Source organism: Tigriopus californicus, chromosome 10 (assembly GCF_007210705.1).
Source record: "Tigriopus californicus strain San Diego chromosome 10, Tcal_SD_v2.1, whole genome shotgun sequence".
Classification (NCBI taxonomy): Eukaryota; Metazoa; Arthropoda; class Copepoda; order Harpacticoida; family Harpacticidae; genus Tigriopus; species Tigriopus californicus.
Genome location: NC_081449.1, coordinates 4,256,797 through 4,271,206, shown reverse-complemented (window position 1 = coordinate 4,271,206; position 14,410 = coordinate 4,256,797). Strand labels below are relative to the sequence as shown.

General features: G+C 40.7%; 6 protein-coding genes across 6 annotated transcripts in view; 2 read left to right on the top strand and 4 right to left on the bottom strand.

Moving 5' to 3' along the window:
- LOC131888100 (adenosine deaminase-like) overlaps window positions 1-634 on the top strand; it is a gene marked incomplete in the record, with an annotated part of 2,840 nt that extends 2,206 nt beyond the window's left edge. The window contains 2 exon segments of the mRNA XM_059236886.1: window positions 51-350; window positions 433-634. Coding sequence (XP_059092869.1) covers window positions 51-350; window positions 433-528 — 396 coding nt within the window.
- A 4,429-nt stretch (window positions 635-5,063) lies between these two features.
- On the bottom strand, window positions 5,064-6,986 carry LOC131888107 (nucleoredoxin-like protein 2). Its single transcript, XM_059236893.1, has 3 exons — window positions 6,826-6,986; window positions 5,465-5,632; window positions 5,064-5,399 (listed from the first exon to the last, which is right to left on the bottom strand). Exons 2-3 carry the CDS (start codon window positions 5,621-5,623, stop codon window positions 5,133-5,135), a joined length of 426 nt encoding a protein of 141 aa, XP_059092876.1. The 5' UTR covers window positions 5,624-5,632; window positions 6,826-6,986; the 3' UTR covers window positions 5,064-5,132.
- A 2,042-nt stretch (window positions 6,987-9,028) lies between these two features.
- LOC131888109 (transcription initiation factor TFIID subunit 10-like) lies at window positions 9,029-10,923 on the bottom strand. Its single transcript, XM_059236895.1, has 2 exons — window positions 10,815-10,923; window positions 9,029-9,563 (listed from the first exon to the last, which is right to left on the bottom strand). The coding sequence occupies exon 2, from the start codon at window positions 9,552-9,554 to the stop codon at window positions 9,147-9,149; it is 408 nt and encodes a 135-aa protein (XP_059092878.1). The 5' UTR covers window positions 9,555-9,563; window positions 10,815-10,923; the 3' UTR covers window positions 9,029-9,146.
- On the bottom strand, window positions 9,563-10,944 carry LOC131888102 (uncharacterized). Its single transcript, XM_059236888.1, has 2 exons — window positions 10,787-10,944; window positions 9,563-10,446 (listed from the first exon to the last, which is right to left on the bottom strand). Exons 1-2 carry the CDS (start codon window positions 10,822-10,824, stop codon window positions 9,696-9,698), a joined length of 789 nt encoding a protein of 262 aa, XP_059092871.1. The 5' UTR covers window positions 10,825-10,944; the 3' UTR covers window positions 9,563-9,695.
- Window positions 10,945-11,970: 1,026 nt separating this feature from the next.
- LOC131888108 (short coiled-coil protein A-like) lies at window positions 11,971-12,527 on the top strand. Its single transcript, XM_059236894.1, has one exon. The coding sequence runs from the start codon at window positions 11,971-11,973 to the stop codon at window positions 12,391-12,393; it is 423 nt and encodes a 140-aa protein (XP_059092877.1). The 3' UTR covers window positions 12,394-12,527.
- Window positions 12,471-13,767, bottom strand: LOC131888099 (DNA repair protein RAD52 homolog). Its single transcript, XM_059236885.1, has one exon. The coding sequence runs from the start codon at window positions 13,660-13,662 to the stop codon at window positions 12,595-12,597; it is 1,068 nt and encodes a 355-aa protein (XP_059092868.1). The 5' UTR covers window positions 13,663-13,767; the 3' UTR covers window positions 12,471-12,594.
- Window positions 13,768-14,410: the final 643 nt, after the last annotated feature.

Here is a 14,410-nt window from a genome sequence, read left to right as displayed (position 1 = left end):
ATCTGGGAAAAATAGTGTTTGATCTACCCTGAATAATCGAGTCCTTTTAGGCCTTGGACAAGCTTCATGCCGAGCGCATAGGTCATGGATATCGGGTTTTGGAGGATGAGACCCTTTACAAAAGGTGCTTGAAGGAGAATGTTCACTTCGAATGTTGCCCCCACTCGTCCATTTTTACGGGGTCCGTCTCTCTGGAACATGTGGTGAAGCACCCTGTGATTCAATTTGCCATCGACGATGCCAACTTTTCCATCAATAGTGATGATCCAACGATTACCAACACCTATCTGCCCGAAGAGTATGATATAGTCCAGTCTTGGGGCCTGACCGAGGCCCATTTAACTAGAGCGGTAATATCTCTTTCTAAATCATGTGATGCTTTTAGAGAGTCTCTGTTTGACCGATAAGAAATTGCCAACTTTTTTTTTACAGAACTTCAACGCCGCCAAAGCATCATTTTTGCCAGATGATGAGAAGAGGACTTTAATTAAAGACCTGAGAAAGGCGTATGGAGTGATTGATGGATAAGATGGAATTGCAATAACTCTTTGAGTTTAAAAGCGCATCGAGATCATTTCGAGTTTTACAAATAAAAAGATCAATTCAAAACGTATCGATCAAACGATCAAAACAAAACCCTTTTTGCGTTCATTTTTTTTTTACATCATTAGAGAACAAATCGTATTCAATTCTTACTTCCTTTGCCTGTTCTCGAAGGACCTCTTTGAGAATTGTCAGATTACTTTGTTATTTTTTGCTTTTCTACCCTCAAGTTCTTTGAGCTAAAGCTAAAGCGTTTATTTTATCCAGGACGAATGAAAAAGCTTTTTCACCGTACTTAGCAGCCCTGGGATACCTGTAACTTTCGATTTGATTTCTAAATTCCGGTCTTGCTTGCGATGTGTTGGGATCGGATAAGTTACGATATTCGGTGAAATTGCTTCATTTTGCGATATGACTCTCAAACGAAGACAAAGAAATAAATTACATTAACGTGAAAGAATCTCGTGATTCGTTTGGCGATGTAAATATTTGGATAATTTGAAAGCAAAAAATGTTCGAATATTCTTATTCGACGAATAATCCTTCCCTATATTAATAAAAATAGCGTCCACTGGGCGATTGCCTTTTGAGGTGGGTTTCCGAGAGGGCACTAAGACGAAACTCGGTAAACATCCAAGGTGGCCCCGCCCCTAGGTTGTATCAAGTTGTGGGGGCGCAGCCACACCCACCGGTGGAAGCACGCCCGTTTGAAAACTTCAAACACGATTACGCTCAGGTTGAGAAATGACATTGATACGTGCTAAGACCATCTCACCATCATGGTTGCAATTTTGTAAAGTTCGTTCGTGTTGAGCTCTTTAGTAGGGCAAACGCTCGATAGCTGCTCCAGACCTGCCCCATGACGAGAGCTTTCGTGTCGAGTTATGGTAAAAGATTTACTTTAAACAGCATAGGTAGGTTTTACCGTAAGTGGCCTTTGCCCATCCGTTCAATTTGAGTCCATAGCTTGCATAGTTAGGGCGTGGCTCTAATGCAAAGTTGAAATCCGCGATCGAAAAACTCGATCGTTCGTGTCTGGCTCTGTTGTAGGGTCAACGCTCTATTGTGAGTGAGTGAGTGCGAGGGCCAAAACAAACACGTTTGCCACGCCCCAACCGATGAACTGAGAGAAATCTGTAGAAAACCAAATGGGCTTCGATTAAATTCTAGAGTGGTTTAGGCCTTTTAAATGTGCCAATCGAAGCACTGAAGCAGAAATGGTCGATCGAGCAAGCCAATGATGAGTTGAGCAGGGCCCTGAAAAACATCTTCTTGTACTCCCACGGTGAAAACACTGGTTCCACAGAAACTTGCAGTAAACCAGATGTGTTTGGAATAAAAGTGGTTACACAATGAAGGTATTATTTTGAAAATCGGCCTATCCTAGCCAAAATTGGTCGATCGAGGTACATTTCATGTAGCCACCAAAAGTAAGAATATAACTAGGGTCCATTTAGGCGTTGTATTTTGTGAAAGCAAGTATCTTTCTGAAGGGACTAACATCCCAAATGCCCTTTGTGGCCTATCATATTGTACTTACAGCATTAGTAGTCATCCACCAGTGAAGATACACAATTTTTACCTTCAAATGACCTGCACAGTAGCCTTATGGAGACAATTAGGCAAGCTCTGGCAGGTTCGTGTCTTTACTGAGACCAGTATCAGTGATGCAATTTAGAGGCTTCAAACACGTTTTTCAGAAACTGAACTTTCTTTCCCATTGCTATATGAGGAAAGGTCAGCTTCGTCAAAACCATCTTGAAACGCCAAGTTTGCATCACTGGCGATTTAAATATTTGGATAATCTTTACTATAGAGGCTTTACTTTATTATAGATGCTTTACTTTATCATAGAGGCTTTACTTTATCATAAAGGCTTTACTTTATTATAGAGGCTTTACTTTATTATAGAGGCTTTACTTTATTGCAGAGGCTTTACTTTATTATAGAGGCTTTAGTTGCTTGGGTCAATGAAATCAGGGTGCTGCTTGAAGAACAGGCTCACCCAGAAGTTAAAAAGTCGACTGATTTGACCAATGTAGAGGTTGAAGTAGTACCTCCTCTTGAAAAAGAGCAGGCAAAGACAGTTCTAGAGAAAATAGTCTGTCCTGTTTATCGAAAGCAGCCTTGTCCTGAAGAAGGAAAAGGCTGTCAGTTTGACTACCCTAAATGGTGTCAAAAACTTCTCAAGTTCGGCCTTGATAAGTACAATAGTTTGAAGGGATGTTCAAAGGTAGATTGTTCTTTTTTTCACCCATACCTGTGCCGTCAGCCCATGAGGCTTAAGACGTGCTTTAATGTGCGGTGTACTTCCTTCCACGTAGAAGGGATGTAATAAAGGCGAGAAATAGGATAGCTCAGTTTCGTGGTTTTAGAGCTGATCCTATTCCTAAACCTAATTCCGCCCCACCCCCCTTCCTTAACCCATTTAGCTTCCTCCCTCCAGTAGAACGTAACTTTGTTGATAAGAGGGATTTTTACGGTTGGAGAGGATGGTCCAAGATCTTGTGAACTTGGTCCATCTAAAGAGAGGTCAGTAAAGGGGCTAAAAGTGAACGTGCATTGTCTGATTTCTAAAAAAGACAGCACAAAAATTAAGATCTTAGAAGAACTAGCCGTTGAGAGAGATGATGAACAACTAACCATAGTTGGTTTCAACTTAGTTCGTTGTGATAGGATACGCCCTGATAATCCCATATTCCCACATGGGGGTGTATGCCTATATGTTAGGAATGATTTGCACATTAGTCATGTAAAAATGACGAATGGAGAAGTAGAGGTCTTAATTTGTCATAACCGAGGGCTTGATCTGATCACAAATGTGAAATGAATGTGTCTTGTGAGAGATGAGAACAATCCGAAGGAGGCTATTGCGGCGTGTCTTGCGTGATACCATCATTGTGCATAACATTTAGGGTACGTTATGGATATAATTTTTGTTGCCGGGAAGACAATTTTTGATCAGTATTCCATTTGTTAGAGCATTTAGATTGGACATTCTTAGTCATTTTGAAGGTTGAACTTGTCTGAACTATGAAAAACCCTTTTTTTAACGTTTTCTTTTGTTAACTTGTTTAATTCTATTGAAGGAAAATGTTACTTCCCGGTTTTTTCTTTACTTCGTCGTTGCGCCCACTTAGTCCATGTACCGCTAGCCAAGGACACTAAAGCAAGGAAACGCCACCTTTTTGTGATCACCAAACCTTTCCCGCCAAGTAAGGCCTAAACTTTTGCCGCTGAAATTTTTGAATGTCAGTTATTGGCGTAATTATTGAACAAAATATGTGACTAATATCATTTTCGTAACCATTGATGGTATGTGCTTAAAACCAGGCATTCAGGCAAACTTAAAATGACTTTAAACATGTCTTAAAGTACAACAACTGAAAAGTGCTAATTAGGTTTTCTTGATAAAACAAGAATTTGCTCAAAACACAATCAATAAATTCTCTTTTGTCAAAAATATTATTTGTAGAAAATTCTTTCAGACACATCTTGACCAAATTTCAAGTAATTGACGCATTTGTTATGAAACTATGGTTCTCACTCTAGGAATGGCCCTCAATCCAAAAGTAGACATACTGTAGCTCTGAGCTACGTATTGTTCTTTAAACTCATTTGGATGCTTCATAATCATGAAATAATAATTTTAAGAGATATGGCACCTGTTTTATTGGACTATTTTGGTATTTTGGATGCTTTTGCAAGAAAAACAATTTATTGGAGTCCAAAGTGCAAATTGAGATCTAGTCTACTGTACTTTGATATTTCTCTGTGCCCCTTAAATAATGCCTGCCTTTTATGCAAACTTCCTAATAAGTAGAAATTTAAACTCTACAAAAAGATAACTCATTCCTTATACACCTGATGTTTTTTGTCAAATGTGTGGGTTTAGACAAAATTATCAATTGTCCATCCAAGATATTCTAATATGTTAACATTTATGTACATGCACTTTTATTGCTTATTCCATACATTTTTTTATATTTTGCCAGTGTACATCACCCATCAATTAATAAAATGACTCTTGATGATTTTCTATCTATGTGTGTTTTTGAGCTAATTTTACGCAATATTTCACCAATTTCAATCGAAAAACAATTTGATTGTTTTTGATTAATTTGATGTTCATTTATTCTTCTGACTTTCAAGATTAATTCAGAAATATTTAGTATATAGATGGAGTTGTATATCAAGGAGATCATCATTAATTTAAAAACACCTGAATGTACTATGCAGTACGGATAATCTTGTTTTATTCGTACTGCAGTTAATGTCTTGATTCAACGCAATGGCCTAACTTGGCGGTGAGGGGAAATCCGTGTCGTTTCCTCTCTATAGAGTCCCTGCGCTAGCATCAATGAGACACGCCTTTCCTCGCTTAATTACCACTTTGTGAGCCCCTTGGTAACACGGAAAAAAGGAAAGCCTCGTACAATACATAGCGTCGTCGTGCAGCAACCAGTCCAGACTACGTCCAACGTTATTCACACCATTATAAATTACACCACGCCGTGAAATGTGAGAGATGATGGTTAAGGATTTATTAATAACTCAATGAACCATCCATAATACTGCGGTTCAAGGATTTAGGCCTTCCATTCCTTGACGGCATTAGGGCCCTTGCCTTGGACGTGATTACGGCCCTCTTTGGTGATTAAGGTTCCATCCTTCTTCAACACGATCAGGGATGGAATGCCCGAGATCTGGAAATTCTCTTTGAGCTCCTTGACTGAATCGTCACCATGCTTCAAGGCGAACCAATCCCCATGAGATTCCTTCATGTACGATATCATATCGTCATGGGACTTGTCCGAAGACACAAAAATGATCTCAACCCCCATATCATTGGCTTCCTGTACAACGAAAACAGATGAATGAGTTAATTTAGCATGGGATTCGATGGTTTAAGCATCATTACCGCATAGAAATCCTTGAGGATGGGAGTGAATTGCCTACAGGGAGGACACCAATGGGCGGAGAAATAAAAGCACACAATCTCCTTGTCAGCCAAAGCTTGGTCCACGGAGGAAGTGGAGCCATCGGCCTTGATCAATTCCTTTCCAGAGATCTTGTCCATGATTTAATTCTGCAAATAAGTAGGACTCGATCAGGCCACAATGTTACTCCTCAAGTTCAATCGAGTAAGTGAATCGACTAACAAGGGGAGAGACCAGAAAATATTCATAGAAAGGCCTTGGGCTAGAAATCGATAGCTTTGATACTTTCTAACTCTAATGCATGTTCTAGCTTGCTGGTCACCTGCTTATTAAGAATAACCTTGAAGTGACCGAGGCCTGACCCTAAAGATCAGACCACATTTTCTTTATTGAATCTTTCTCTATTTTAACACTTGACCTTTAAGTTTCAACCACAATTGCTTAAAAAAACCAGGTTGTGGCTGACGTCAGAGACTATGACGAATTAGTAAGTGTGGAATTGCTTACTCCGAGCCGAAAGTGGGAAAACTGTACGACAAATTAAACGACAAATTACAGAAAATGTCCCTTATCACCCGCCCTTTGCTTCAAACTTTGGCTGCGCTTTTATTACCACTTTCCTTTTTGTTTTTATAATCATTTGGTATCCGCAATAACCCATACTCTAATTATACACCACAAGGTGTCCAAGAGTGGTTTTTACAATAAACAATAAATTACACAAAAATATCGCACGTTGCGAGGATTACACTTTTTCGCCCACCTTTGCTCTTCAGTTTGTGGAATCAAGGGGGCGTAAAACATGCTCAACAAATGTTACGTTAGCAAGGTGTGTAGTGTGTTCCGTGGTGATCTTTTTTAACTGTCCTTGAAGCTAAAACTTAAAGATCAACTATCCTAACACAACATTTTCAGCTCTTCAAAAGTCCTTGGAGAATTGGCTAAAGTAAAAGAAAGGCTTTCATTCCCAATGTCGAGAAATGTACATACTTTCGACATTTCAAGTTCTTCTAGAACCTTCTTTAGAATGGGTTCACCAAAACTTTGCTGGTGAACTAATCTGGTAAAAGATAAGAGCTAAATTTACGTCAAATTCTCAGAAAAAGGGAGTGATGAATAGTAAATATTTATCTGGCATGAATCGACAAATAAAAAGTAACCACAATGCTCAACGGGAATGAATACTTTAGTGCTTCCACCTAATCTCTCAATGAGTTGGACGAACAGAGAATGAAAATGCCGAAAAAGGAAACGCTGAAAATCCTACATCTGTGCTGAATTATCCTAACCTAGCTCACAGCGCGAAAAGGGCAAAAATTACACATGACAATGGAGGACGAACCTTATGTGATGATTATCGACAAAAACCAAAGTTCACGAAATCAGTCAATCTAATGCACTCTCAAGCTGGAATCGCTTTCAAATCCGTCTGAAGAACTGACTGACTTGCAGTATAATGTAAGAAGGATCAAGCATTTCAGCCACTAATGCCTGCATTGGTGAGGAATAGTGATGGAACAAATACATGCGCTAGGAGAACGAAATTTCGGCTGATTCCCGCATGCATTGAAAGCAAGTTAAGAAGGTGAAAAAAGAGATGAGCGGTATGTTTCGATATTGTTCATATTTTCTGCCTTTTGTCAATCGGGATCGGAATTTTAGCAACCCAACGTTCATTTTGAAAGCCCAACAAGTTGACCTTTTTTCCTACATATCTAAATGGCAATTTTTGTTTGACCATTTATGATAGCCAAATCATCATGAGTATCTAGACGAGGTGATTAGTTGTTTTTGATTTGGATTTTTTTTGTAAATGCCACTGAAATTGAATTTTGAGGCAGCAGCACATTTTAGGTGTCAAAATATCTAATCAATCAACCTTGGCGGTGTGTCGAATCTTGCTATTTCAAACAAAAATCATTCATTTGCTTTTCATGACCTTCTAATCATAAAATTGAACTTGGATGGAACCTCAAGCTTCATTCCATTAAAGAGAGCCACAATAACCACCAAGAGGAAAAGGTTTGGTGCTGGAACTTTTGATAACGCTTGACATAAACTTTCATGCTTTGAACATAACAGTGCCTTCAAATATTGGGACAATGAAGACTAGCAGGAAAGGAAGATGACGTCACCGTCAAATTTTGGGAAGTTAAGTGCTCTTTTGAGGCTTCATAGTTCTTTTTTAAGGGATTATATTAGATTTTCAGTTCATCTATCCATAAAAGGAATAGTTCATTTAGCATTGTATATTTGTAAACTATCACAGAATTACTCATTGACATGCTTAAAAGTAACTTTTTAGCTGAGAAAGCCATTTTTGGACTTGTTTTTCCCTCTTTTAGAACTTTCTGTTTTTCCAATAGACTTTTTGACACCTTAGAAACGTTTTCTGTCCAATATTGTGCAATGCATCTTAGGTTTTCAGTACCTCTACTGAATTGAAAAGTACCCTAGTCACCTCTCAAAATTTGTGCTGATATCATCATTCAGCAGCTACTTAAAAGAGTCAATAGCTTCATCAAAAGAAGCATAAAAAATTCTTCTTTTTGCAAAATTATGCGGTTTAGATCATACATATTTAGGTTTGATTTTCATTGTAGAAATAGTTGTTATCGACTTTGAACTGACTCGCTCCTTCAAATCTCCCTGATTCGATTACAGAAATTTTCGGTCCATCACTAGTGTAGAAATTTTCCAGCATTCTACGTGGAATCCAAGGCGCTTCAGCAGCCAAGGAGTAGGCTAGAGGCTGTGGGTGCAAAGCAAGGAAAAAGAAGCCGCCGTCGCCAAAACGAGACAAGCCTTAGCTTAAAAAGCGTGTTTTGTCGACCCTAGGCTTCTTGAGAGCGTCCATAGTAGATGAACACCACTGTTGTTTACTGGAAATTAGGTATTTTACTATTAGAAGTAATTGCAAAACAAAGAAATACAGCAATTGACATTGGATATTCTTGCTGATGATAATGAAGTACGTGGAGTTTTCTCGCTTGTGAAGCACAATTGCTCTCTTGGCAATTGATTTAAGATGTTACCAGAGCATGTGTGGTCAAATTTGAAGTAAAATGCACGAACCTCTAAGCATAATATCTCACCGTCCGCTCGATGAATTTTGAAGAAATTTCAATTGACATAAAAGCTCAGGATATGTTATAATTCAATTTTTCAAAGTGTTATTGTCCTTAAATGTTCGAAGGGGAATAATAAACTTATCTGCGCTACTTCAAAAATATAAAATGAAATGAAGCTTTAACAAAGAGAAACGCAACTAGAAGTCTTTAAGCTTTGTTAACATTTGAGCAAACTCCTTTCAAGTGTTGTGAGTTTCTCCGTCGTTACTCCTCGTCATAAGTACTGGATAGACTATTTTAACTTTTTGGTTCACGCTACCGGGGTATGGGTTATCAAAAAAGAAAATCATGTTTCATCTTCACAAGCGCTATAATTGAATTTTGTTTTGAAATAGAATCTCAACTTGTTTTGACGACAAAATCAGGTATCACATTTACAACATTGGGTTTCCTCAACCAACAACTCGTTTCGAGTAAGCGGCGACCGAGCAGGCTTTACTTGTCATGAAGGATTTATTCTTGAGAATGTTTCGTTGAACCTCCGAAGATGCAAACATATAATGATTATGATTTGGTACTGTATTACTAATTGTTACATGAAATATGGCGGTTTCTTGAGTGTGATGCCTTGATCACTCATGGCTTGGGCCAAATCATCGTTGGTGAGCACATATTTCCTATCTTTATTTTTCTTGTTGGTCTGCCCCGCCCCTCGCATTTTGCAATGCTGCAACGCGTCATTCGCAATGTCCGCCACGAACTTTTGGGCCGCAATTGACATGATCCGCACGATCCGGGGGTCATCCGTTTGGAATCCAGAAGAGCTTAGGAAATGTTGAGCCACAGCATCAGGGATAGTTGGGGTATAATCCTCAAGTTGAGACACAAGGTCAGCCACTGGGGGACCGGCTATCGAGGGCAAACTAGTCGAGTCTGAACCATAACCGCCATTGGCCATCATTCCGTTGGTCTGTCGTCCGTTTTGAGAGTTTGAGGCCATGATGTCGATCTAGAAAAAAATAGACACACTTCAAGTCCAACTAACGCCAAGAATATAAAAACAATCACTCTTGAGCGCGATTGCGCTTATAATCAATTCATCATCAAACAGTATCACAAGAAAATGGTCAAACAATTGTCATCAAAGCTTAAAAATGGTCTTGAGCTGGGATAGCGTGTCTTCCGGGCTGCTAACGGTGTAACCTTGCGTGCGAGGATCCTCAAAGATCTCATGATCATTGCCACCCGGAGCGGTTCGATCGCCAAAGAAATGAATGTCCTTAAAACTTTCCACGAACTTCAAACAATACCGCTTATCCCAGCCAATCGGGAAAGCGTCGATCGATATCTGGCCTCCAATAGCGAATTGCAGACCCAAATCGGGAAAGGCCTTCATCAAAGCGTCGCGCATTTGCTCTCGAACCCGGTGTTTAGCGTCAAATTCGGCAAAGACCAGCCTTTCCTCATAAGAACAACTCCGACCCACCGGACACACATTGATCATGCCATTCCGGAACTCGACGAAATTGCCTCTTTTGCACGGCAATTCCAAGTCAGACATGTATCGCAAGCAGAAATTAATAAATTTTTGCAATTTATCATCGCCGATGAATGCCGAGATGCTTTGTTTCTCCACAAATTGCCCATCTCGATAGGCCACCAAGCCATTCTCGGCGAACACGAAATCGAACTTGTGTATCACATCCGCCCCGCCCATTTGCTCAGCGATCTTGGGCATATCCGACCCGCCCACAAGACCCACGGTGGCCACGGGTTTAAGCTGGTTTTGTAGGAAATCTTGGACATGAGGAAGGATGACTTGGCGATGGGGAGTGAGGGTTCCATCCACGTCAAAGAGGACTAGGACATCGTCTCGAGCCATGATCAATCGCCTGCCAAGGGAAACCAATTCCAATTGTATTACTCTGACAGTCAAGTGGGGAAGGAATGCCACGTGCCACAAAACACAGGTGCCGATTTAAAGCGGGTCTCGACCTATTGTTCACCTAGTGCCACTAATCTGCAGCCAAGAGACAGAAGCAGGAAAAGATGCCAGAATAGGTCGGGAAAATGATTTTTTGGTCAATTGAATACAAAAACCAGGCATGACCAACATTAAACTCATTGGCAAAGACAGTTCAGCCATTCTTTTTCACTCTTATTGTTGTCCAAATTGCGATTATATAGGACATTGGCAAAAATCAATTGTGCGGATGGGTAATGCATCATTACCTAAAGTGGGAAAGGAATCGATGTGTACCTATTAACATGTAAATTTGGATTGTTTTGTTGAATACTAGGGTAATTGGTTAACTGTTGGTATTCCCTCGCCTATAGTCCATAGTCCAGGCGGTGGCAGTCTGTGGGAATACAAACAATTTTTGCTCCGATTGATTTAGCTGTAGAGAAAGGTGACCATGGCGAAGAAAATATATTAAAATAATCCTTTTTTAAGATGAGAAATTGGACAGCCATGATCATGGCCAAAGTTCATGAGAAAAATCCAGATGGGACAAGCTCGAAAATCAATAGCGGTTGTAAAGAATGACAACTTTGGTGGATCGATAATTCATGAACCTCGGCTGTGTCAGCCTGGAAATTCAGCTCTACAAATCAGTCAGACTTTCACAAAGAAAATATACAGCTGAGGAACACTGATGTCCTGGACATTGAGCCCTTTTCTAACAGCACCCACCTGTTTAGGGCAGCAAAACGAAAAAAATTACTTATACTTTCTTGGAGATTTTAGAGTGTCAACAACAGCTTTGATTTTTTTTAAAAAGCCCATCTCCCCAGAAAAATGAGTCACAAAAAATATTTGATAAACTATTCTTTGTCAGGGTCTTGATATTCAATTGTAATTATTTGCAAGGGCAATTAATATATTTTTAATTTTTTTTCAATACAATCATTATCACTATCGAACAGGCAATTAAGATGGTTTTATTTATTTTAGGCAAGTCTGTGAACGACCTTGACAAATATGAATGTGTCAAATTTGGAGCTGAGGAAGGGATTGTTCACCATAATCTAGATATATTTGAAATTTCCCTTCAAATGTGCTTTAAAGGAAAAGACATTTGGTATAATAATCGCTTAGTTATTTTATATGAACCATCAAAATCTTCCAGTATATAAGGTATAATAACATTGCCTGAAATTCAATTGATTGCGATACTTTCCAATGTAATTAAGTGCACTTACACTCAATTGGACATACAATTGCCAGTACTATTACAACACAGGTCTGGTGCTAATATAAATCAATCTTGGAGTTCAGCCACGAAAATGCATGACCAATATCAAAGTGCTACAAACAAGACAAGTCCAGCGTGTCAGCTCTTCTGAAATTGATCCTTCAAGGTTCTGCCCGTGGTCATTCAGCCTTGATATTTTGAAGTGAGCTTTCTGTGAAGATGTCCGGGGAGACCACGCCCATCGAGGATGATAACCGCATTCCCATGGCCGACGAGCTGGACGAAGACGAGGACGAAGAGGTGCTCACTGAGGCCACTGCCGAATCTATGCCCACTTTGGCTCATTCCCATGGTCCGGATTCGTTAACCTCGATCAATATCTTGGAAGGGGATGATTTGAGTCACGAGGAGCAAGAGGAAAAAGCCCGATTAATCGCCCAAGTTCTGGAGCTCCAGAACACCTTGGACGACCTGAGCTCGCGCGTGGATAACGTCAAGGAAGAGAACCTGAGACTCCGATCGGAGAACCAGGTCTTGGGACAGTACATTGAGAATCTCATGGCCGCATCCAGTGTGTTCCAGCCCGCCAATGGCGATCCCGGAGCGGCGGCTCATCCTATGAGATCGGGAAAAAAGAAGTAGCAGCCCTCGCGACCCATGGGAGCTAATTGGGTGGGGTTTCATGTTACTTCTCATCTCAATATTATTCAGTATTTCAGTCATGGTTTCAATTAGCTTAGTATTTTTGCTTGGATATTAAATGCATAGAGCGCCAAGATTTGTGTAAATTAGTCAAAAAGTGATTAAAATTCATTGACGATGAGAAAATTGTCGCGTTCACATTCAGCTGATCGGATTCTGATGGGAAACCGGCGATTTTCGCTTGCCGCCCAAAGCAAATCGGGGCGAGGCCCGTAAATGGGTGGCGTTTTCGCTGGGCGTCCCTTCTTTGACCTTACTTTTAGGCGTACTGGGTTTACGTCGCTTCGGCGTGCTGGCCTTGGCCAAGGGCGTTTCCTGCATCTGACTCATGTTGACCCAGAAATCCGCGTCGTCTTCGCACAAAAGTCCAGGGGCGGGCTCCACCTTAACCGGGTGGTTTCTGGGCGTGTCGGAGAGCGATTCGGCCCTCTGTCGTTTGAGGCGATCAAACTCGAGCTGCTTTTGTTTGGCTTTTCTCAATCGCTCCAGCCTTTTCGATTCCTCTTCAGTCACAGAGGGCGTCTCCGGGTTCGTGGCTTCAGTGCTGGGCGTGGTGAAATCCAGCTCCGTGCTCTGACCTTGAGGCGTTGGGCAACGATCGGCAGGTACGGGGGGCGGCTCTTGGGCGTGGAAAGTGCGCGATTGAAGGGCGTTTAATCGGATTTTTTTCAAGTCCGATTGCTCGTCCGATCGCAAGATATCACTCGGTTCATATTTCACGGGCATTTTGGGCTGATTGCCTATCAATCGGACGTAATCTTTGTCGTTCAAACAGTTGCCCAAGGCGTTGCCGAAACTCTTCAAGGCTCTTTTGAGCCCATCGGTCACGGCCTCTTTACGAGCCTTCTCGATGGATAAGGCCTTGGATCGCATCCCTTCACTCACGCCATAGCCAATATCTTCATGGAAACACCCGTCCCTTAATTGAACTCGCACAAACGCGCACACGCCCACGTAAAACCGCCCGTTGTTATGATCGACAAAGTCAATGTTGGATGACGTGACTGAATGGGACCAGCCGTTAAAGCCAAAGATATCGTTGGCTAGCGAGACGAGCCGCCAACCTTCCACATACACCACCTTCTGACCGCCTCCAGCCGGCCTTTGCGAGATGAACTGCGGCCCGAGTCGCCTCTTCAAGGCCGTTTCAATGGCCGATAACTCGGCACCCGAGAATTTGTCTCGAGGGCAGGGATCCAAGGTCGTCATGATGCAGGTATGTATGACCAGATCAACGGCCAAAATGGGAATCTACAGATTGATTTTGATGGGAATCGTGAGCCCCCGCCAATGTTTTGAATTTGCTTCTGGTTTGCTTTGGACAACAAACATGGATACAGGGTACTCATGGTAATTTGATCATATACTTGTAATGTACTGAGGATCCAATCCATGAAAATTCGAAAATACTATAGAGAAGATGATTATATTTCTTCAAAATACAAACGCCATTAAATTCACTGGTAAAGAATAAAAGACAAATCTATGACAATTCCAACAAAAATGTCATGGTTAACGATAATGACAGCAACACAACAACCCCAAATGACATTTGACGACACATGATATTTTTATTTACATTTTTGTGTTTTATGTTTTTCTTCATTTGTCTGACTTTTTTGTCTTATCTTGTGCTATTGAAGCAAAACAAGACAACATCTAAGACACTGCAATTATCCTAGGTTGAAAGTAGATTGTTTTTTTTTCTCACCCAAAATGTGTGTTCCTACAAATAATTTTGGTAGGGCCCTGCTTCTTCAGCAAGTTTGACCAAGAGCCAACACCAATGTGTCTCAGCTCTCTGACATCACCATTCCATATAAATAAGGGCAACTTCAAAACCAAAAAGTGGGACATTGTGTCTGAATCTTTTTTATGATTTAGACTTGAAAAGGTCAATATTCTTTAATAAGGTTTTTTTTGGTAAAAGGTGAAAACAGAAAAGAACACGCAAATA